A 24,806-nucleotide genomic window follows, 5' to 3' on the forward strand; every position below is an offset into this window, starting at 1 on the left:
GAGGGAGTTCCAGGATTTTGACCCAGTGACAGTGAAGGAACGGTGATATATTTCTGATTAGGGATGGTGAGTGACTTTGAGGGAACCCAGATATCTGCTGCCCTTGTCCTTCTGTTGCCGATCAAGAGGGCTGCTTTGTCCTGGATGGTGCCGAGCCTCTTTCTTCGGGTGAAAATATCTTTATTGACAGTTTAACAATTTTTATACAAAGTTTACAAAACCAAACAATAACACATAATAATAGTAATAACCTGCCCCAGCCTCCATCCAGAGCTCCGACACATCCGAAACCACAAATAATCCCACCAGTGGGCAAGGCCCCAACCCATTATTCAGGATTGCCGACATGGTATCAAACAAAGGACCTCCAGAAGCCCAACAGCTTTGAGCACGACCAGAATGTATGTGTGTGGTGCGCCACCCCCATCGAGCAAGTATCGTATCTGTCCTCCACCCCATCGGCAAACCGACTTATTCTCACCTTTGTGAAGTATGCTCAAAACACGACTTGTAGCTGAATGAGACTCAGCCTTGCACCGGACGAGGTCACATTCACCGTCCTTAGTGCTTCGCTCCAAAACCCCTCCTCCAAAATTAGCCCCAACTCTTCCACCCACTTGCCCGTCACTTCCTCAACCGAGTCAGTCTCCCCTCCCACTATCCGCTGGTATATGCCTGGCATACTGGTCACCTCCGACCCCGAGCAGGTTAAAGTCTGCTCGAGCCAGGTAGAAGGCTGCTTCACCAGGAAGGCTGGAAAATTCTTTTTGACCCAGCTACGCACCTGGAGATAACTGAACCCATCAGCGTCCGTCAGCCCATATTTCTCCCCCAGGCTGGCGAACTGACCGTCTGGAAATAAATCTCCCACCTTCTCTAACCCCTTCTTCCTCCACTCTCGAAACCTCACATCCAGCTTAGCAGGCTTGAATAACTGGTTAGCACAGGTGGGAGGCAGCCTCAAGGCAGCCTTCAAATTGAAATGTTGACGGAATTGCCTCCAAATGTTTAATGTGGCTACTACCACGAGTTAGTCGAGTGTTTTCATAGAATTTACAGTGCAGAAGGAGGCCATTCGGCCCATCGAGTCTGCACCAACTCCTAGAAAGAGCACCCTACCCAAGGTTAATACCTCCACCCTATCCCCATAACCCAGTAACCCCACCCAACACTAAGGGCAATTTTGGACACTAAGGGCAATTTAATATGGCCAATCCACCTAACTTGCACATCTTTGGACTGTGGGAGGAAACCGGAGCACCCGGAGAAAACCCACGCACACACGAGGAGGATGTGCAGACTCCGCACAGACAGTGACCCAAGCCGGAATCGAACCTGAGACCCTGGTGCTGTGAAGCGATTGTGCTATCCACAATGCTACCATGCTGCGGAACGGAGACATTACCAACGCCCTCAGGCTACCCCCACCCTCACGGACTCTGCTTCCACCAGGACCCACAGCTCCTCCGAGTCCCCGCACCACTCCAGCAACTTTTCAGCAATAGTCGCCCAATAGTAATATTGAAAGTTTAGCAAGGCCAAGCCTCCTAATCATCTTTCCCTCTGCAGCACCACCCTCCTGATCCTCAGGCCCTTTCCTGCCCAAATAAACCCAGTGACCAGCCAGTTAATCACTCTGAAAAATGCCGTGGGCAGGAACACCGGGAGGCATTGGAATAGAAATAAAATTCTCGCAAGATATTCATCTTAACTGATTGTACTCATCCTGCCAGGGATTGTGACTATCCTATCTTTGCAGGTCCACCATGATCTTGCCGATCAGATTTGTTTGGTTCAACCTCTGGAGTTTACCCCAGTCCCTTGCTGTCTGGAGCTCCAGACACCGAAAATTACTTCCTACTAACCGGAATGGTAACCTCCTAAGCCCCTCTCTCCTCCCCGGGACCCCAATTGCAAATGATTTGCTCTTTCCTATATTTAGCTTTTCGCTGGAAAAGACCCCAAAATGCCCGTTCCCCGTAATGTTTCCCACTGACGCCTCTGACTCCCTGACATAGAATAGCAAATCATCGGCATTTAGTGAGACCCTATGCTCTACCCCTCCTCTAACTACTTCTTCCCAAGCTCTTGAAGCCCTCAGCACCATAGCTGGTGGCTCTATTGCCACCGCACATAACAAAGGTATCAGTAAACATCCCTACATAGAGCCCCAACCTTCTAGACCCTCGCCAGGGGTAAGGACCACGTTCAACAACTGTCTCACATTTACTGTCAATCTCTGCCTCTTTACAAATCCTGTTTGGTCTTTCCCAACCACCTCGGGGGGTGGGGGGGAGGGGGGGGGTGGGTGCAAGACTCCAGTCTTAATGTTAACACCTCAGCTAGAAGCTTTGTGCCAGGGTTAACAGGGAGATCGGGTGATATGAACCATGGTCTGTGGGATTTTTGTCCTTCAGGAGCAGAGAAATCAACGCCTGTCCTCTCAACCGTGGCAAGGCACCTCTCTCAAAGGAAGCCCTGAGCATCCCCAACAACTGATGTTGTGGTCCAACTGATCTATGAATCTTTAAATAAAATTCCAGCAGGAATCCATCGGGCCCTGGTGGCTTCCCTGATTGCATCAATTTCAGCACTTTGTTGATCTCTTTCAACTCTAACCGAGTGTCTAAATCCTCCCACAACTCTTCTTCCCATCTTGGGAAACTCCAATTCCCCCAGAAATTCCATCATATGCTTCTCACCCCGAGGCAGTTTGGATCTGTATTACTCCTCGTGGAAGGCCCTAGAGATCCATTCACCTTCTCCTTAGCTGAAACCAGCCTCCCATCCCACGCCCTGATCTGGACAATGTCCCACTCAGTGTCCCATTTCCTTAGTTGATATGCCAGGAGCCAACTTGCCGTCTCTCCATACACCTAAATTGCCCGTTCAGCTCGCCTCAACTGCTGTATCGTCCAACCTGTGGAGATAAAATCAAACCACATTTGCATTTTTTTCCTATCCGCTAGTAATTCTGGGGATTGACTGCTCGTATTTCTGCGATCTATCTCTATGCACCAGTTTTCCCCATTCCTTCCTCGCGTCCGCATCAACATGTGGCTTGAAAGCTAATCTCTCCCCTGATTACTACCTTCAGCGCCTCCCATATTATCATGGGTGAGACCTCCCCATTCTCATTGTTTAAGATATAATCCTGGCTAGCCTTTCAGATCCTTGCACAGAACCTCAGGTTCGCCAACAGACCGACATCTAACTGCCTCCCCTTGCGACGCTCCCAGCCTACATCCAACTCCAGGTCCACCCAATGTGGGGCTGGTCTGAAATGGCCACCGCCGAGTACTCAGATTTCTTCACCCTGCCAACCACATCCTGCTCACGACAAATTAGTCAATCCTGGAGAACACATTATGGACTGAAGAGAAGAACAAAAGCTTTTTCTCCCCTGGATGCCGGAATATCAAAGGGTCTGTCCCCCCACCTACTCCCCCCACCGACCCCCCTACCACCATTTCCTCCATAAATGCAAATAACACCTTCGCCATACCCCCCCGGAACCAATGGCCTTGGCTTATTAGAGCGGACCGTCCTTGAGTCTAGCACGCAGATCATACCCCCCCCCTGCAGAATAAACTGATGTGTGCCTTGATCTAGTTTTGCTGCCAACAGCCATTTCATGAACGTTGTATTGTCTCAATTTGGGGCGTATATATTCACCAACACCACCTATTTCCCTCTATTACCCCCGAGACTATAACATACCCCCAGCTCAAGTCCGCTACTGACGTCTCCGAACAAAACCGGACCTTTTTATTAATTAAAATCGCCACACCTTAGGACCTGCCGTCGAACCCAAAATGGAAAACCTGACTTCCCAAGCCATCCCACCCACACGTGTGGGTCTCCTGGAGAAACATCACGTCGGCCCCCAGAGTCTTTAAATGAGCAACAGCCTGTGCTCATCAACACAACTTCCCCTCCCTCTTACCTCCTGTTCTATCTTTCCTATCGCATCTGTACCGTGGAACATTGACTGCTAGTCCTGCCCCTGCCTTAGCTATGTTTCAGTAATAGCTGTCATATCCCAGTCCCATGTACCCATCCATGCCCTAAGTTCATCAGCCTTGCCCATCAGGCCTCTTGCATTGAAATGAATGCAGTTTAATCTAGACTTCACTTGCTCTCTGCCCTGCTTCAACAGACCATCTGTCCGGTCATGTTTTGTATACTCTCCCTGTGTTTTATTTCACTCAACCCGTTCACTGAGTTCTCCACAGTCTCTGTACTCTGTATCTGCCCTTTTTAATTTTTGACTTTGGTTTCCCTGGCTTTCACTATTTCCCTTACTGCCATTTGTTTCTGTCCGCACTTTAATTCCCTCAGAATTCCAGCTTCTGTTCCTATCCCCCTGCCCCATTAGTTTAAACCCTCCCCAACAGCCTTAGCAAACACTCGCCCTAAGACAGTGGTTCCAGTCCAGCCCAGGTGCAGACCGTCCAGTTTGTACTGATCCCACCTCAGCCCAGGTGCAGACCGTCCAATTTGAACCAGTTCCAATGTCCCAGGAATTTGAATCCCTCCCTCTTGCACCATCTGGTTTAGCACACTGGGCTAAATCACTGGCTTTTAAAGCAGACTAAGGCAGGCCAGCAGCTTGGTTCAATTCCCGTACCAGCCTCCCCGAACAGGTGCCAGAATGTGGCGACTAGGGTCTTTTCACAGTAACTTCATTGAAGCCTACTTGTGACAATAAGCGACTTTCATTTTTCATTTCATCTCTCAAGCCAAGTATTCATCTTATCTATCCTGATTTTCCTATCTGACTAGTATGTGCCACTGGTAGCAATCCTGAGATTGAGGTCCTACTTTTTAGTTTAACTCCCAACTCCCTGAATTCAGCTTCCAGGGCCTCATCACGTTTTCTACCCATATCGTTGGTGCCTATATGCACCACAACAGCTGGTTGTTCACCCTCCCCCTCCAGAATGTCCTGCAGCCACTCTGAGACATCCTTGACCCTTGTACCGGGGAGGCAACATACCATTCTGGAGTGTCGTTTGCGTCCGCAAAAACGCCTGTCTATTCCCCTTACCATTGTGTACCCTATCACCATAGATTTGCCACTCTTTTTCCTGCCCTCCTTTCTCGCCTACACTAAACGCATTCAAATGGTCATTGGATAGGCATATGGACGATAAGGGAATAGTGTAGAGGGACTTTAGAGAGATTTCACAGGACGGCGCAACAACGAGGGCCGAAGGGCCTGTACTGCGCTGTAATGTTCTATGGTCTTCTGCGCAGCAGAGCCAACCACGGTGCCATGAACCTAACTGCTGCCACCTTCCCTGGTGAGCCATCTCCCCCAACAGTATCCAAAATTGTATATCTGTTTTGGAGGGAGATTGTTTGATTGATTGATATTTCTTGTCACATGTACCGAAGTACAGTGAAAAGTATTTTTCTGCAGCCAAGGGTACAAAGTAGATAAAAGAATAATCAACACAGTACATTGACAATGGTACATCAACAAATAGTGGTTGGTTACAGTGCGGAACAAGGACCAAAAAATAGCAGCATAGGGCATCGTGAATAGTGTTCTTACAGGGTACAGATTAGCAGTGGCGAACTGGGTCTAAAAATATTGGTTGCCAGGAGACAAAGGGGGCCCACCCACAACTACAATGCTATCATTTAATTTTCATAACGAATAAATAAAATTTTCAAAAAATACATATGGAAAAATGGGTACAATTAAAATTTTTATGGAAAAAATGTGTATTTCTTAGTAATTACAGTGTACATGTACTGTACATATTACTGGCAGTAGATACCAAATGTAAATACAGAATGTTATGATTGAATTTTTTTTAATTTTTTAAAATTTTAAGCAATTGGTTGATATTTTTAAATAGTTTACTGCACAATTTACACATTAACAGATAGTTCAAAAGCACAATAGAGCATTGCATGCAGTCCACTATATTAAGAGCAATTGTTTGTGTTCGCTAGATGACTGTGCGAATCTGCCAATAATTGCTTCTGCATCCAATTCATCTAACAATTCCTTTTCAATGGATAGCAACATGTATGATTCCAAATTCTCCTCAGACAGCGAATTTCTTAACCTTGTCTTTATGATCTTTAGCTTTGAAAATGTCCTCTCACATTGGACTTGAGTAACTGATAGTGTGCAGATGACTTTATAAAGTTCATAAAGGTTATCATATGCCTTGTCATGAAGTTTGTTGGATGCCAGAATTTTTAGTACACACGATGGGCAAGTGCTGCAAATTTTACAATTGTTGCAACTGGAATCCATATTCTCACCATCATTAAGCAATAGCTTTAATACATCAAAGTTTGAAGCAAAAGAAAACAATTCCAATATTACTTGATCTTTGCTGATTTGTGGAAACAGCTTAATAATACCTTCCAATGCTTCATCTTCAAGGCCCTTCCCTGCAATAGTTTTAAACTTTGCTGGGTCCAAGCAGGAAAAATCTTTATACAACTATTTGTGTTGTACAAAGCGTGATTCTAGTGACTGGACAATGCGATCCATTATTAGGTTAAACACATTTACTCGAAAATCAGCTAGAGAATCTGAGGAATTTCTTTCATCATCAATAAGCTCATCTGCCATTCTTTTCTTCTTCCTCTGCCTCTTAACTGGCAATGCTGTTTCCAACGCATCAATTTCCAATGTTTGATTTTCATCCATATTCATCTGTGAAATTCTGTCATTACATTTATTTACAAATTCCAAAGACTTGCTTTGAACGTTGTCAAATGTTCTTGTCTGTTCCTTCAACTTTGTTGTAGCGCTCCGAGGCCCCGACCGTAGAGCTCCTGGCGGAGAGAAAAGAACTACAAAGGAACTTTGACCTGCTCTCCACCAGGAAAGCAGTACACCAACTCCGCCAGGCGCGCGAGACCCTGTACGAACACGGAGACAAAGCCAGCCGCCTGTTGGCACACCAGCTGAGAAAGCAGGCAGCCAGCAGAGAAATTGCGCAAATCAGGGGTACCAGAGGCATGTTGGAAACAGAACCAGAGAGGATTAACAAAACCTTCAAGGCCTTCTACCAAGAGCTGTACACCTCAGAGCCCCCAACGGGGAAGGCTGGGATGAACCGGTTCCTTGATGGACTGGACATACCAGTCGTGGGAGAGGGCAGGAAACGGGACCTGGAAGCACCACTAGCACTGGGAGAGATCATGGACAGTATCAGCTCCATGCAGACGGGGAAGGCGCCGGGACCGGACGGATTCCCGGCGGACTTCTACAAAAAATTTGCGACAGCGCTGGCCCCGCACCTGCGGGAGATGTTCACAGACTCGCTAGCTAGGGGCACACTGCCACCCACATTAGCACAGGCCTCAATCTCGCTGATACCTAAGAAAGACAAAGACCCAACGGAATGTGGGTCATACAGACCCATCTCACTGCTGAACGCAGACACCAAAATACTGGCCAAAATCCTAGCCAAAAGGCTAGAAGACTGTGTACCTGAGGTGGACGGGCTTCGTCAAAGGTAGACAGCTCACCTCGAACATCAGGCGCCTGCTGAACGTGATAATGACCCCCTCCGGGGAGAGAACACAAGAGGTGATCGTCTCCCTGGACGCAGAAAAGGCCTTCGACAGAGTCGAATGGAAATACCTCATAGAGGTACTGGAGCGGTTTGGGCTTGGAACAGGGTTCACCGCTTGGGTAAAGCTCCTATACAACGCTCCCATGGTGAGTGTACGGACCAACAATACCAACTCCCAATACTTCCAGCTGTACAAGGGCACCAGACAAGGATGCCCACTGTCCCCGCTGCTGTTCGCACTAGCAATCGAACCGCTAGCAATCGCGCTCAGGGCAGCAAAAAATTGGAGGGGGATCCGAAGGGGAGGCAGAGAGCACAGAGTCTCACTCTATGCAGATGATCTGCTCCTCTACATCTCGGAACCACAAAGCAGCATGGACGGAATCATCGCGCTCCTGAAAGAGTTTGGAGCCTTCCCAGTACACCAGCAAGGGGGGGGGGGGGGGGGGGGGGGGCAGCACTAAAGGGGCTGCCGTTCAAACAAGCCCGACATAAATTCCGCTACCTGGGGATCCAAATAGCCCATGACTGGAAAGGGATCCACAAATGGAACCTCACCAGCCTGGCGGAGGAAGTAAAAAAGGACCTGCAAAGATGGAACACACTCCCACTCTCCCTCGCGGGGAGAGTCCAGACGATCAAAATGAACGTATTGCCCAGGTTCCTCTTCCTGTTTAGATCCATTCCGATCTACATCCCCAAGGCCTTCTTCAAAGCACTGGACAAACTTATCATGCCGTTCGTATGGGGGGGTAAAAATGCTAGGATCCCAAAGAAGGTCCTACAAAAAACAAAATCCAGGGAGGGGCTAGCCCTCCCAAATCTACAATTCTACCACTGGGCGGCAACAGCCGAGCGAGTAAGGGGATGGATCCAGGAGCCAGAAGCCGAGTGGGTGCGTGCGGAGGAGGCCTCCTGCATGGGGACCTCCCTCCGGGCCCTCGCTATGGCAGCACTCCCATCCCCACCCAAAAAACACTCCAGCAGCCCAGTGGTGACAGCCACCCTCCAATCCTGGAACCAACTGCGGCAGCAATTTGGCCTGACCAAAATGTCGGACAAGGCTCCCATCTGCAACAACCATAGGTTCAAACCAGCACTGACTGACGCCACCTTCAAAAGGTGAAGGCAGGACGGGGGGACACTGACAGTCAGGGACCTATACACTGACGACAGGATCGCAACACTGGACGAACTGACAGAGAAATTTTGGCTAGCTGGGGGGAACGAGCTACGGTACCTGCAGCTCAAAAACTTCCTATGAAAGGAGACAAGGACGTACCCACAACCGCCACGACAGACACTACTGGAAGACCTACTGGACGCAAGTATCCTAGAGAAAGGGAACTGTAGCGACATGTATGACCGACTGGTAGAAAGGGACGACACCGTACTGGACGCAACAAGAAGGAAATGGGAGGACGACCTGGGGATGGAGATAGGGTGGGGACTCTGGAGCGAAGCACTGCATAGGGTCAACTCCACCTCCATGTGCGCAAGGCTCAGCCTGACGCAACTAAAAGTGGTACATAGAGCCCACTTAACAAGAAACCGTATGAGTAGGTTCTTCCCGGAGGTGGAGGACAGGTGTGAACGGTGCCAAAGAGGCCCGGCCAACCACGCCCACATGTTCTGGTCTTGCCCCAGACTTGTGGAGTACTGGACAGCCTTCTTCGAGGCTATGTCCAAAGTGGTGGGTGTGAGGGTGGAGCCATGCCCGATAGTGGCGGTCTTCGGGGTTTCAGACCAGCCAGATCTATTCCTGGGGAGGAGGGCGGATGCCCTTGCCTTTGCCTCCCTGATCGCCAGCCGTAGAATCCTGTTTGGCTGGCGGTCAGCAGCACCGCCCAGAGCTGCAGACTGGCTGTCCGACCTCTCGGAATCTCTCCAAATGGAGAAAATCAAATTCGCCATCCGAGGGTCGGACGACGGCTTCCACAGAACGTGGGAGCCATTCATGCAATTGTTCCGGGACCTATTTGTGGCCAACGTACAAGAGGAAGAATAGTCGGGTGGCCAAGAATCAGGGGAAAATGGACGTAAATCGGGGGAAGGTAGCCGGGGGGGGGGGGGGGGGGGCTACGGGTTTGTTATGGGGGTTTGATGGCTAGCTAAGGCCCAAAACCAAACTGTAAATAAATGCCAATAAACATGTGCCTCGGCCATATTGGGGAATGTATAATATGTATGCCGGCTAAAGGGGGGAGGCCACAGTTATTATTACGAAGATGCTTATCTGTAAATATATATGTTAATTTTTGCGTGTTCTTTTTTTTTCTCTCTCTCTAACAATTTGTAATTTGTTCAATATAAAACATGAAAACTGAATAAAAAACATTTATAAAAAAAAACTTTGTTGTAGCTGAATCTCCATGCAGTAAACATATCTAAACCACTTGTCTGTAGATAACTTGATAACGAGGTTGTAGTTTCAAATATATACAAGTAAGTAAATGCTGTCAATATGGTTTCAAACTTTAGAAGACTTTGAAGTAAAACATTTGCTTCATGTTTTGTTTTTGCATCAAACTTTTCTGAATCTTGTATCATTGATAAGCATGTCAATAGATTTACGAAAGTACTGGCAGCGGCATCATCAAAACATCCAAATATAGTTGTTGCTGCATTGGATTTTCCTGACCATCTGGTCTCACCAATTAGCTTTAATCGTTTCATTTTTTCTTGTCCTAGATGTTTTCCAACAACTTCTATCCATACAGCCATTCTCTTGTATGATGCTTTCAGAAAAGTTGCTATATTCTGGAGCAAATTGCAAAAAGAAACTGCAGGCACGCAACATTTTGTTGTTTCAGTTATCACCAAATTCAAGACATGGGCATAGCACCATATATGAACATGTTGATCAGCCACATCAGCAATTTTACTTTGTAAACCATTATACTGGCCATGGTAGCTTGCAGCGCCATCTGTGCTATCAGATAAACATTTTTGGGGGTCAATTTTAAGATGCTGTAATGTTTCAATCAATAGATCAAAAAGTCCCTGTTCTGTACCATCATTACTTGGCACAACTGAAAGTAGTCGCTCACAGATAATACCTTTAAGCACATACCGAATAATAATGCTCAACTGATCGATGGATGAATTATCTTGTGTTGAATCAACCTGAATAGAATAATATTTTGCTTGAGAAACTTCATGACTAATTCTTTCTTATATCATAGTCTTCATAATTTTGATTAACATGTTTATAGTTGTTTTACTCAGGTATGTAACAAGTCCACCACGGCCTTTACTTTGAGCCTTTCCTTATTGCTCTAATCGTTTGATTCTTTGTTTAGACTTCTTTTGCACTGCAGAAACGTGAGCTGCCATAATGGGGTCATATTTTGCCATCAACGGCACTGTAGCTAAAAAATTGCCATGATTCAGAACCTCATTATCTAGAGTGTAGGCCGATTCATTTCTGTGACCTCGAAAAGAAAATGCTTGCTTGCCTAACATCTTTATGATGTCTATAATCCTCATAACAATACTTTTCTCCTTCAATACTTATTTTTTCCTTTTAATTAGTGATGCTGCAAAAAGATTTATCTAAGGTGCCATCATTAACCACACTGATATATTGCTGAGCATTTCTGACATGTGATGTAAAGTCAAGCTCTGGCTAATACGCCTGTAGTCACTAAAGCCACGTACAAAGGGTGATGGATTACAAGTAGAACATAGAACATAGAACATTATAGCGCAGTACGGGCCCTTCGGCCCTCGATGTTGTGCCGACCTGTGAAACCATCTGAAGCCTATCTGACCTACACTATTCCATTTTCATCCATATGTCTATCCAGTGACCACTTAAATGCCCTTAAAGTTGGTGAGTCTACTACTGTTGCAGGCAGGGCGTTCCACACCCCTACTACTCTCTGAGTAAAGAAACTGCCTCTGACATCTGTCCTATATCTACTACCCCTCAATTTAAAGCTATGTCCCCTCATGTTGGTCATCACTATCCGAGGAAAGAGACTCTCACTGTCCACCCTATCTAACCCTCTGACTATCTTATATGTCTCTATTAAGTCACCTCTCAGCCTTCTCCTCTCTAATGAAAACAATCTCAAGTCCCTGAGCCTTTCCTCGTAAGACCTTCCCTCCATACCAGGCAACATCCTAGTAAATCTCCTCTGAACCCTTTCCAAAGCTTCCACATCCTTCCTACAATGTGGTGACCAGAACTGCACGCAGTACTCCAGGAGCGGCCGCACCAGAGTTATGTACAGCTGCAGCATTACCTTGTGGCTCCGAAACTCAATCCCCCTGCTGATAAAGGCTAGCACACCATATGCCTTCTTAACAGCCCTATTAACCTGGGTGGCAACTTTCAGGGATTTGTGTACCTGGATGCCGAGATCTCTCTGTTCATCTACACTACCAAGAATCTTGCCATTAGCCCAGTACTCTGCATTCCTGTTACTCCTTCCAAAGTGAACCACCTCACACTTTTCCGCATTAAACTCCATCTGCCACCTCTCAGCCCAGCTCTGCAGCGTATCTATGTCCCCCTGTGTCCTAAAACATCTTTCAGCACTATCCACAACTCCACCGACCTTCGTGTCATCTGAAAATTTACTAACCCATCCTTCTACACCCTCTTCCAGGTCATTTATAAAAATGACAAACAGCAGTGGCCCCAAAACAGATCCTTGCGGTACACCACTAGTAACTGAACTCCAGGATGAACATTTGCCATCAACCACCACCCTCTGTCTTCTTTCAGCTAGCCAATTTCTGATCCAAACTGCTAAATCACCTTCAATCCCATACTTCCTTATTTTCTGCAATAGCCTACCTTATCAAACGCCTTATTCAAATCCATATACACCACATCAACCGCTTTACCCTCATCCACCTGTTTGGTCACCTTCTCAAAAAACTCAATAAGGTTTGTGAGGCATGACCTACCCTTCACAAAACCGTGTTGACTATCGCTAATCAACTTGTTCTTTTCAAGATGATTATAAACCCTATCTCTTATAACCTTTTCCAACATTTTACCCACAACCGAAGTAAGGCTCACAGGTCTATAATTACCAGGGTTGTCTCTACTCCCCTTCTTGAACAAGGGGACATTTGCTATCCTCCAGTCTTCTGGCACTATTCCTGTCGACAAATGTTGGGAAACTCAAAGGCTAAGCAATATGAACAATATAAGCATCTATTTTCTTTGTTATATGTTAGCCATTTTCTTGGGACTGAGTCATTCATAATTTTCCTCTCATACAAACGAGCATCAAATGGCAGATCATCAAGTGGCTGGTGGATGTTCAGCAAAAAACTGTTTTAGCTTTGCTCGTGATAGATATTGGAAGATTCCAGTAATTAATCTTTCATTTTCTTGCGTAGGTTCATTTACAGGATGTGCTTCAGAAACCAAGTCATTTATGCTTGAAGGAATATCTGATTCCCTGTCACTAGTTGAAGCTATGTGTTCAGATGTTGCAACTACAGGCAGTACAGATACCGGAACAAGGAAGCCTGAAGAAATATTGGGCCTGGATTGATTAGTAATGGATGCACTTGTATTTGTCTCTACATTCAAAATAGCTCTTCTCTGTTCTTGTAACTCGCATGTTGTTGCATCATCACCATGAGCATTGTTTCTTGCTTCTTGATTATTTGTTGCAGAACTGGATATTGATGTGGATTGTGCTTGTGGTATTATAAACTCTGTAATAGGCCTGCATCGCTTGGCTGATTCCTTCCTTTCTGCTTCTTTTTGTTCTTTGCATTTTAGTGACCCAGATTTATGCTTTTTCTTTTCCATGCTGGTAGGGGTAATATTCCTGAAATAAAAACTTAATTAAAAATAGCCCACATTGGGAAAAATGAATATTGATGATTGCAAGAATAACTTGACAGAATGCCAGATAAACCCCTACTTGATAAAAAATATAAAATAACTTACATACACTTCAGTAGGCTATGTTCATTAGTCAATACTACTGTGGCCTATGCAGCTTCAGAAGAGGAGACAATCCACTGTCCAGTGTTCACACCAGCAAGCAACTGAGACAACTGTTGAAACTTAGAAGTTTGGTCCGACTATACTAAGACATTAAGAATGGTCCCACGACCAAAGTTAACATGTCCAGTTTGATACCAGTATAGTTTTACAAGTCGCAACCCTTTCAGTTTACCGATCATGGCTTATCACTTCAATATCTTTGACCTCATGATTCACGGTCAAAGGTACCGCTTCTCCTTTTCGGTGACCTCACGACCCTATGTACTGCTTGATATCCTTTCAAGTTGTCGACCATCTCAAATCACGAATTGTAACTTTATCTTTAAATTCACACACTCTTGCTGAAAACATGGAATTTCCTTAATTATGCCCGAACCGGGCCCCCCTATTCCACATCCTTCCACTACCTCCCCTGCTTCGTTCCTTTTCATGCACTGCTTATTTGTGTCCTGTTCTCTTTTTTTCTTATTCCTTTTTATTACTAAAACAGTTGTCTGTGTTTGTTTCTTTATTGCATTTTTATTTGATATAGGGGGCCCACTTCATCAGGGGTCCACTTGCCATTGGGCAAGCTGACACCCTGGCCAGTCCGCCACTGCAGATCAGTCCAAGGGAGAGTTGTTGAGGAGTCTGGTAGCTGTGGGGAAGAAGCTGTTCCCCTGTCTGGATGTGCTGGTCTTCAGACTTCTGTATCTTCTGCCTGATAGAAGGGTCCAGAAGAGGGCAAAGCCTGGGTGGGAGGGGTCTCTGACAATGCTGTCTGCCTTTCTGAGGCAGCGGAGGTGTAGACAGAATCAATGGGAAGGTAGCAAGCTTGTGTGATGCGTTGGACTGAGTTCACCACACTCTGTAGTTTCTTGCGATTTTGGACCAAGGCTGTGATGCAGCCGGATAGGATGCTCTCTATGGCACATAGAACATAGAACATAGAACATAGAACAGTACAGCACAGAACAGGCCCTTCGGCTCTCGATGTTGTGCCGAGCAATGATCACCCCACTCAAACCCACGTATCCACCCTATACCCGTAACCCAACAACCCCCCCCCTTAACCTTACTTTTTAGGACACTATGGGCAATTTAGCATGGCCAATCCACCTAACCCGCACATCTTTGGACTGTGGGAGGAAACCGGAGCACCCGGAGGAAACCCACGCACACACGGGGAGGACGTGCAGACTCCACACAGACAGTGACCCAGCTGGGAATCAAACCTGGGACCCTGGAGCTGTGAAGCATTTATGCTAACCACCATGCTACCGTGCTGCCTTAAATCTGTAGAGATTTGTGAGACTCGATGCAGACATGCCAAATTTCTTTAGCTTCCGTAGGAAGTAGAGACGTTGTTGGGCTTTCTTCACTGTCGCATCAATGTAAGTGGACCAGGACAAACTGTTGGTGATGGTGATCCCCAGGAACCTAAAGCTATCGACCATCTCTACTTCGGAACCATTGATGTAGACGAGGGGGTGTTGGTGAGGAAGTCAAGGATCCAGCTGCATAGGGATGGGTCAAGTCCAAGATTGCAGAGTTTGGTTATTAGTCTTATTGGGATAATGGTGTTGAAGGCGGAGTTGTAGTCTGTGAACAGCAGTCTGACGTAGATGTCCTCGTTGTCGAGATGTTCGAGAGTTGATTGGAGGACCAGAGAGATAGCATCTGCTGTGGATCGGTTGCCGCGGTAGGCGAACTGCAATGGATCGAGACCACAGGGGACCCTTGCACTGCTTTCCTATTCTTTACACTCACTCTCAACGGGCTGAATAGCCTAATTCTACTACTATATTTTATAGTCTTATGGTTTTATCTAAAATCAGAATAGTGAATGGAAAGGCCCCGGGAAAGGTAGAGAGCATGAGGTGTAACAGTACAGTGAGCTAGTGCGCAGTCCATTCCAGCCTGACTGGACCCGGAGACCCAACACAAGTGAATTAACCACTAATAAGTTTTATACAACTTCCTGAAATCCTTGGCCCTTGGCTATCCAATAATTACAGTCACCAGGGCCGGGATTCTCCCCTACCCGGCGGGGCGGAGGGTCCCGGCGTAGTGGAGTGGTGCCAACCGCTCTGGCGTCAGGCCTCCCCAAAGGTGCGGAATTCTCCGCACCTTTGGGGGCTAGGCCCATGCCGGAGTGGTTGGCGCCACGCCGACTGGCACAATGACGTCAGCCACGCATCCAGCGGGGCGGCGGAGGAACAAAGAGTGCGCGGGGTTCGGACCCGCTGCCCGTGATCGGTACCCACCGATCGCGGGCCCATGCCACCCTTGGCACGGCCGTGGTGCGGCCGTGCCAATCGGTGCCATGGTTCTCGAGAACGGCACTTTGCGGCCGTTTTCACGAACTGTGAGAGCAGGTGTGTTGGAGTTCGTGAAAACGGCCGTAAAGGCCTGGGAAAGCGGCCCATCGGATAGGGGAGAATCGCTGCTCGCAGAGCGGCCCTCCCGCGATTCTCCCACCCAGCCTGGGCAGCGGAGAATCGCGCCCAAGGTTTAATCAGGAATCGTCAGCATGGTTTTGTCAGCGGGAGGTCATGCCAACGAATTTGACTGAAGTTTTCGAGGAGGTGATCAGGCGTGGAGGTGAAGGTAATGCAGTTGATGTTGTTACATAGATTTCAGCAAAGCCTTTGACAAGATCCCACATGGGAGACTTATAAAAAAGGTAAAAGCACCAGGGGAACTTGGCAATTTTGACCCAAAATTGGTTTAGTGGGAGGAGACAGAAGTTGGTGGTAGAAGGGTATTTGTGTGACTGAAGGCCGAAGTCATGTGGTATACCCCAGGGATCAGTGTTAGGTCCCATACTGTTCATGATATAAATTAATGATATAGATGAGAATGCAGGGGGAATGTTAAGTAAGTTTGCAGATGACCCACAGATAGGCAGGGTGATTAATAATGAGAAAGAAGGTCTTTGGTTGCAGGAAGGTACAGACAGGCTGGTCAGTTGGGCAGATCAGTGGCAGATGGAATTTAACCCTTAAAAATGGGGGGTGATGCACTTTGGAAGGTGTAACAAGACAAGGGGGCGCTCAATGACTGGCAGGACATGAGGAAGCTTGGAGGAACAGGAGGATCTTGGGGTGCTTGTCCAAAGATCACTGAAGGTGGCAGGGCAGGTTAATAGGGAAGTTAGGAAGGCAAACGGGTAACTTGCCTTTATCATCCGTGGCATAGATTATAAGAAAAGGGAGGTTGTGTTTGTTGTAGAACGTTGGTTAGACCACAGTTGTGCAGTTCTGGTCGCTTCACTATAGGAAGGATGTGATTGCACTGGAGACCATGAAGAGGAGATTCACCAGGAAGCTGGCTGGGATAGAAGTGATGGTGTAGTAGCATTGTCACTGGGCTTGTAATCCAGCGACCCAGAGTAATGATCTGGGGATCTGAGTTCAAATCCCACCACAGCACGAGATGGAATTTAAACTCAATAAAATATCTGGAATTTAAAGTCTAATGATGACCATGAATTGATTGAGTGAAATCCATCTGGTTCAGTAATGTCCTTTAGGGAAGGAAATCTGCCATCATTACCTGACCTGGCCTACATGTGACTGGCAGTAACAGTGGATCTGGTCCATGGGATGGAGGATGACGCATGCGAGCTGGCCATTCCATCACATCGTCCCATTGGATCACTAGGGTGACGGTGCTGGAGACGGTTGGGGGTGGGGGGAGAGGATGGAGAGTCCAGGCTCCCCACAACATCCGGCCATTCCCCCTCCCCCACACTGGTTGCTCTGTGGCCAACCCAGACCACCCCCCCCCCCCCCCCCCCATCACGCACATCTGACAGAGCACCGAGACAGTTTGTAACAGTAGTCACAGATGATTAATGTGACAACGTATATATAGATTTGTGCCCTATCCCCTTAAATAAACTGTGCCCTGCACCATGACAACTTACCTAGTGTCTAACCTTCTGGCCTAACGGGCCCTGACGCTACCCGTAGGTGGGTCCCCCGATGGTACAGGAGGACTGGAGGCGGCCTGCTGTGAATCCCGGGCTAGCGACCTGGTCCTGTTGGCGGGCGTCTTCTGGGGCAACCGGGCTTGGATGGGCCCGGCTTCTGCTTGAGTGTCCCAGATGGCATGGTGCTAGCCTGTTCTGCCTGCTGTCCACCAGATGCACCAGAGAAAGGATGAGGGAAGTCCAAGATGCTGCGGTGTTCTAGCACCTCCCCTGCGGAAGTCACTGGCATGGGTCCCATCACCACCTCTTTCCTCGGGATGCCCGATGGCCTCTGGACCATGCCATGGGACGGGGTGGTAGCAAAGCTATTGCCTGAGGCTCCCCCGCCACATGGTGCTGTCAATCCTGGAAGCCCGTTCTGGCCTCGACCAGGGCCTGCATGCTGGTCTCCATGGAGAACAGGGAGTGGATCATCTACATCTGGGACTGCACCACATCACCCATTGACCGTCTGGGGCGGGTTTAGCACAGGGCTAAATCGCTGGCTTTTAAAGCAGACCAAGGCAGGCCAGCAGAATGGTTCAATTCCCGTACCAGCCTCCCCGAACAGGCGCCGGAACTAGGGGCTTTTCACAGTAATTTCATTTGAAGCCTACTTGTGACAATAAGCGGTTTTCATTTCATTTCATTTTCGACTGTGCCATCACCTTCTGGGTCTGTGTCACATCAGCCAGTGAATGCGTCATCTCCCTCTGGGACTGGGTCATCTCCCTCTGGGACTGGGCCACCTCCATCTGGGTCTGTGCCACGTCGACCAACAGTTGGGCAATGCAGCCGACGTTCTCAGCTATGGCCCGCTGTGACTGGCCCACTCAGGAACACCGTTGCAATTTCTAGGTGGCTCTGGCACATGGTTGCCTGTTGGACGCTCGCTGACAACCCCTCATGTAGTCCCTGGTTCTGTGGCTGCATCTCCACAATCAATGGGACTGTCTGTTCCAGAAGCGCAAAACCCATCTGGACGGCTGATAGTCCCTGGGGTCGGCCCACCCTCTGACCGGCCATCCCCTTGGGAGTTCTTACCTCCTGTACCGGATCAGCTGTGTGGTGCACACCAGATACTGCCCCAGGAGCTACTCCGTTAAAATTCCCAACCAGGGTGAGGGTGGTGTGGGTGTGAGGGTGGTGTTGGAGTGAGGGTGAGGGTAGTGTGAGGGTGGTGTGGGTGTGAGGATGAGGGTGGTGTGGGTGTGAGGGTGGTGTGGGAGTGGGGGTGAGGGTGGATGGGGTAAAGGTGATGTGGGGGTGTGTTGGGTGGGGGAGTTGACACATGTGTCACTGGGAACCGCAACTCAGCACGTACTCACTTCCTCACTCGAGGCCGAACTCCACCCAGGTGACCTCCCTTTCCTCCAGGCCGCCGACCACGTCCAGGGCTCTCTGCACTGCCATGGTTAGGGGCCACAGATCCGGGGGTGTAGATCCAGAAGTGCAGATCGTCATTAATGATCGCACAATGTTCAGCACTATTTGTGACTCTTGGACACTGAAGCAGTTTGTGTCCATAAGCAGCGAGACCTGGACAACATTCAGGTTTTGGCTTTTAATTAACAATAACATTCACGCCAAACAAGTGTCAGGCAATGACCATCTCCAACAAGAGAAAATTCAACCATCTCCTTTTGACATTCAATGACATTACCATTGCTGAATCGCCCACTATCAACATCTTGGAGGCTTCCAATGACCAGAAACTGAACTGGATCAGCCAGATAAATACTGTGGCTACAAGAGGAGGTCAGAGGCTGGGAATTGTGTGTGAGTCACTCACCTTGTGATGCCCCAATGATTGTCCACCATTTACGAGGCACAAGTCAGGAGTGAAATAGAATACTCTCCATTTGCCTGGATCATTGCAGCTCCAACATCACTCAAGGAGCTCAATAATGTCCAGGACAAAGCAGCTCGCTTGATTGGATCCTATTCACCACTTTCTTTTTTTTAATCTTGAGAGTACCCAATTCATTTTTTCCAATTAAGGGATAATTTAACATGGTCAATCCACCGAGCCTGCACACCTTTGGGTTGTGGGGGCGAAACCCACGCAAACACGGGGAGAATGTGCAAACTCCACACAGACAGTGACCTAGAGGCAGGATCGAACCTGGGACCGTGAGGCAGCAGTGCTACCCACTGCACCACCGTGCTGCCCGCCATTCACCACTTTCAGCTTCCACTCCCTCCAACACTGACACATGGGCAGCAATTTGTCTCATATACAAGATGCACTGCAGCAACTTGTCAAGTCATCATCGACAGTGCCATCCAATCCATGGCCTCTCCCACCGAGAAGGATAAGGGCAGCAGATGCATGGGAACATCACCACCTGCAAATTCCTTCCAAGCCACTCACCATCCTGACAAAATCCTCCAGCAACTCGGGCAGTCGCCCGGGGCGCCATGTGCTAGGAGGCGCCATCAACGAGTGCGTGACCGGCGTCAGAGACCTGCCGACAGAGAGACCGGCCCACCGATCGGTGAGTCCCGATCATATACCAGGTCACACCGCCCCACCCCCCCGACCCGACCCCACCCCCCCGACCCCCGCCCCCGCCCCGACCCCCCCGACCCCGACCCCCCCGACCACGAACCTGACCCCCCCCGACCCCGACTCCCCCGACCCCGACCCCCCCGACCCCGAACCCCCCGACCCCGACCCCGACCCCAACGACCCCGACCCCGACCCCCCGACCCCGACCCGACCCCCCCCGACCGACCCCGACCCGACCCCCCGACCCCAACCCGACTCCCCCCGACCCCGACCCGACCCCCCCCGACCCCGACCCGACCCCGACCCCGACCTGACCCCCCCGACCCCGACCCCCGACCCGACCCCCCCCACCCGACCCGAACCCGAACCCGAACCCGAACCCGAACCCGAACCCGAACCCGAACCCGAACCCGAACCCGAACCCGAACCCGAACCCGAACCCGAACCCGAACCCGAACCCGAACCCGAACCCGAACCCGAACCCGAACCCGAACCCGAACCCGAACCCGAACCCGAACCCGAACCCGAACCCGAACCCGAACCCGAACCCGAACCCTAACCCTAACCCTAACCCGAACCCTAACCCGAACCCGAACCCTAACCCGAACCCGAACCCGAACCCGAACCCGAACCCGAACCCGAACCCGAACCCGAACCCGAACCCTAACCCGAACCCGAACCCGAACCCGAACCCGAACCCGAACCCGACCCAACCCGAGCCCGAACCCGAACCCGAACCCGAACCCGAAACCCGAACCCGAACCCGAACCCGAACCCGAACCCGAACCCGAACCCGAACCCTAACCCGAACCCTAACCCGAACCCGAACCCGAACCCGAACCCGAACCCGAACCCGAACCCGAACCCCCCCCCACCCGACCCACCCCCCCCACCCCGACCCACCCCCCCCTCCCGACCCCCCCCACCCCGACCCGACCCGACCCCCCCCCACCCGACCCCCCCCACCCGACCCGACCCAACCCGACCCCGACCCCCCGACCCCGACCCCCCCACCCCCCCCGACCCCGACCCGACCGACCCCGACCCGACCCCCCCCGACCCGACCCCCCCGACCCCGACCCGACCCCCCGCAACCCGACCCCCCCCGACCCCGACCCGACCGACCCCGACCCGACCCGACCCCCCCGACTCCCGACCAGACCCGACCCCCCCCCACCCGACCCGACCCGACCCACCCCCCCCACCCGACCCACCCCCCCCCCTCCCGACCCCCCCCCCACCCGACCCGACCCGACCCCCCCCCCCCCCCCCCCCCCGAAGGGCGCCGAAGTTCAGCTTGCCCGGGGCGCCAGCAACCCTAGGGCCGGCGCTGCTACCAATGACCAGAAACGGAACTGGATCAGCCAGATAAATACTGTGGCTACAAGAGGAGGTCAGAGGCTGAGAATTGTGTGTGAGTCACTCACATTGTGATGCCCCAATGATTGTCCACCATTTACGAGGCACCAGTCAGGAGTGCAATAGAATACTCTCCATTTGCCTGGGTCATTGCAGCTCCAACATCACTCAAGGAGCTCAATAATGTCCAGGACAAAGCAGCTCGCTTGATTGGATCCTATTCACCACTTTCTTTTTTTAAAAATTGAGAGTACCCAATTCATTTTTTCCAATTAAGGGATAATTTAACATGGTCAATCCACCGAGCCTGCACACCTTTGTTTGTGGGGGCGAAACCCACGCAAACACGGGGAGAAAGTGCAAACTCCACACGGACAGTGACCTAGAGGCAGGATCGAACCTGGGACCGTGAGGTAGCAGTGCTACCCACTGCACCACCGTGCTGCCCGCCATTCACCACTTTCAGCTTCCACTCCCTCCAACACTGACACATGGGCAGCAATTTGTCTCATATACAAGATGCACTGCAGCAACTTGTCAAGTCATCATCGACAGTGCCATCCAATCCATGGCCTCTCCCACCGAGAAGGATAAGGGCAGCAGATGCATGGGAACATCACCACCTGCAAATTCCTTCCAAGCCACTCACCATCCTGACAAAATACTCCCTTCCTAACAGCACTACGGGTGTACCTACACCACATGGACTGTAATGGTTCAATAATGCAGCTCACTACCATCTTCTCAAGGGCAATTAGGGATGGGCAATCAATACTGGCTGAGCCAGTGATGCTCACATCCCATAAAAGAATAAGAAAAAGTTTGGGATTCAGGCCAATAAATGCTGGTCCTGCCAATGACATTCCCACAAGATTAGATTGTATAATCTCTTCTCACAAATGTGACATTTCGAGCCCTATTAACATATTGGGTGAGATTCTCTGGCCTCTCCTCGGCGTGTTTCTCAGCAGTTGGAGGCGGCCTGCCATTGGCTGGTGGAGGGATCTTCTGGTCTTGCTGCTGTCAATGGGATTTCCCATTGAGTCCTCCTCACATTTCCAGGAAACCTGCAGCAGGGATAACGCTGTCGGCTGGACGGGAAGCTCCCACCGGCATGAACAGCTGGAAGATCTCATGGAATCCCTACAGTGCAGAGGGAGGCCATTCAGCCCAGCGAGTCTGCACCGACCTTTCATATGAGCACTCTACCCATCCCACTCCCCCCTATCCCTGTAACCCCGTAAACCAACCTGCACTTCCCTGGACAATAGGGGAAGTTTAACATGGCCAATCCACCAAACCTGCACATTTTTGGATTCAGCCATTATCTACTTGTTCAAGGGCAGCATATCTTTTATTCGGTGCTATGTCTTTTCGTCCGACGTCACTTCGTCCAACGTCACTTCGTCCACGTCTTTTGGTCCTACGTCTTTTTGTCCTCACGTCTTTTGGTCCTACGTCTTTTTGTCCGATGTTTTTTTTGTCCAACGACTTCTTGTCCAATTGTCAATAAACTCCGTAGAAAACAAGGTATAATATCTTCAATGATAGATTCACAGAACTAATGATTTATTATGAGAATTCTATTGATAAAATACAAGTAAAATACAGTGGAAAGATGTATTTCTAAAAAATGTTATTTACATTTACAACTGAACGGAAAGAGAGCGGTAATAACAATCCTTTAACGAGGCTCGTTATAGTTTTGTGCATTATACACAAAGATATTGTGCAAGATATTATACCTTGTTTTCTAAGGAGTTTATTTACAATTGGACAAAAAAATTATCAGACAAAAAGACGAAGGACCAAAAGACGTGCGGACAAAAAGACGAAGGACCAAAAGACGTGGACGAAGTGACGTTGGACGAAGTGACGCCGGACGAAAAGTCGCGTCACGCTTTTATTCGCATGTTGGGCCTATATTCAATTCTCCAGTTGTGGTCGAATTTTTCTGAATTTTATTTGTTTTCTCGTTACAGTTAAGAAGCAGGAATTGATCAGCCGGATCGATAACACTGGTGAACTATCAGCTCCAAGTATGGGTCAACGAGGAAGAAAAGAATCATTGCATTCCTGGTCTGTTTTCAAAGCCGTTTTCTGCCTTTTGATACTGTTGGCTTCACTGCTGATAGGGAATCTGAGTCTTCGTCACATAAAGGTATGTAGAATGATAAAACAGCTGGAATAAACTGAGATGATCTTAAAATCTGAGATGGGGGAGCAGAGTCTAAAAACATGGGTCTGGATTCTCCATTTGAGAGACAGTGGTGACTCTGAGACTGAATCGGTGGTGTTCTATGACAGGAAAATTTGTTAACGGACTACACCAGCGCAACTTGGAACATGACCGATTACAATGGTGTCTGATTCATCAGGCTCAGGATTGACACTTGAGAGGCTGACAAGCTGCAGCCGCCTATTAGCACTCCACTCCCCACACACAATCATTCCAACCAACAAGATGACACTGGTTGTGGTGTAGCACGCCCATCCCATTAATGGGTCAGCTGGGGCCACAGGGTACCCAGGGGGGTGGCCTGAGGGGACACCCATATGACCCGTGGCACTAAGTTCACAGTGAACAGTCAGTGGCATGGCTGCCTTGTCAGCTGTGAGAATGGTGTTCCGTGCACATGCACCCTGACCCCATGGCCCACCTCGTCGCCACCCCCGCTACTCCCCCCGACCCAAGCAGAGGTTCCCCAGCCATCAGCACAACTGTCAGCACACTATGGCGATGTTCTGTATCCTCTCTCTCTCCCTCGCCAGTGATGGTTCCTATTTCCCGATTTTTGATACCACAAGTGAAACTCATCATCAGTAATTCCTCCCTTTGGAGGTGGGGTGTTGCGGAGGCTCCGGAGAATACCTTGTCAGTCCCTCTTAGGGTATGCAAATGGCGTTTACTGTGCGTGGGAATTAGAACGTATTGATGCCGCTGTCAGGGCACTGGAGCATGGCATTCCGTTGTGTGCCTAGCACCATCCACGAATTTGGTCTCATGACCAATTCTCTGCCCAATCGCCTTTCGGCGTCGGCAGACGGAGAATGCCGTCCATGATGTGTGTGTGTATGTTGACCGTCTGCTGCAATAGAAAGCAGGTGGGGGTGGGAAGGGTTCGTAGTTTTATTTCAAATTGCTCTTGCTCTCCAACTTTCACATTCAGTTTCCTACTTTCCTCTCTGATGCCATTGTCTCATCTGCAGCAATATAATTTCACCGGCAGTTACTGTCCTCTTGCATCTTCCTTAAACAACTGTTATTCATGCCTGAGCATTTGACAGTAAATTTTGACAAGCTATGCAACTAAAGGTTAGTCCAGAAAAGAGTAGGGGCGCGATTCTCCGCTCCCACGGAGAATCACGAAGGCCGTCGTGAAATTGTCCGACTTTCACGACGGCCTCGGAACCCACTCCCCGCACCTAATTCACTCCCACCCG

At 49.4% G+C, this 24,806-nt stretch overlaps 1 protein-coding gene across 1 annotated transcript in view; it reads left to right on the top strand.

Annotated features, from left to right (window-relative positions):
- LOC119968887 (NXPE family member 3-like) overlaps nucleotides 1-24,806 on the top strand; it is a 79,454-nt gene that overhangs the window by 19,001 nt on the left and 35,647 nt on the right. Inside the window, exon 2 of the mRNA XM_038801824.1 lies at nucleotides 23,345-23,523. Within this exon, the coding sequence (XP_038657752.1) occupies nucleotides 23,404-23,523 (120 nt within the window). The 5' untranslated portion in view covers nucleotides 23,345-23,403. The remainder of the gene's footprint in view (nucleotides 1-23,344; nucleotides 23,524-24,806) is intronic.

Source organism: Scyliorhinus canicula, chromosome 7 (assembly GCF_902713615.1).
Source record: "Scyliorhinus canicula chromosome 7, sScyCan1.1, whole genome shotgun sequence".
NCBI lineage: Eukaryota > Metazoa > Chordata > Chondrichthyes > Carcharhiniformes > Scyliorhinidae > Scyliorhinus > Scyliorhinus canicula.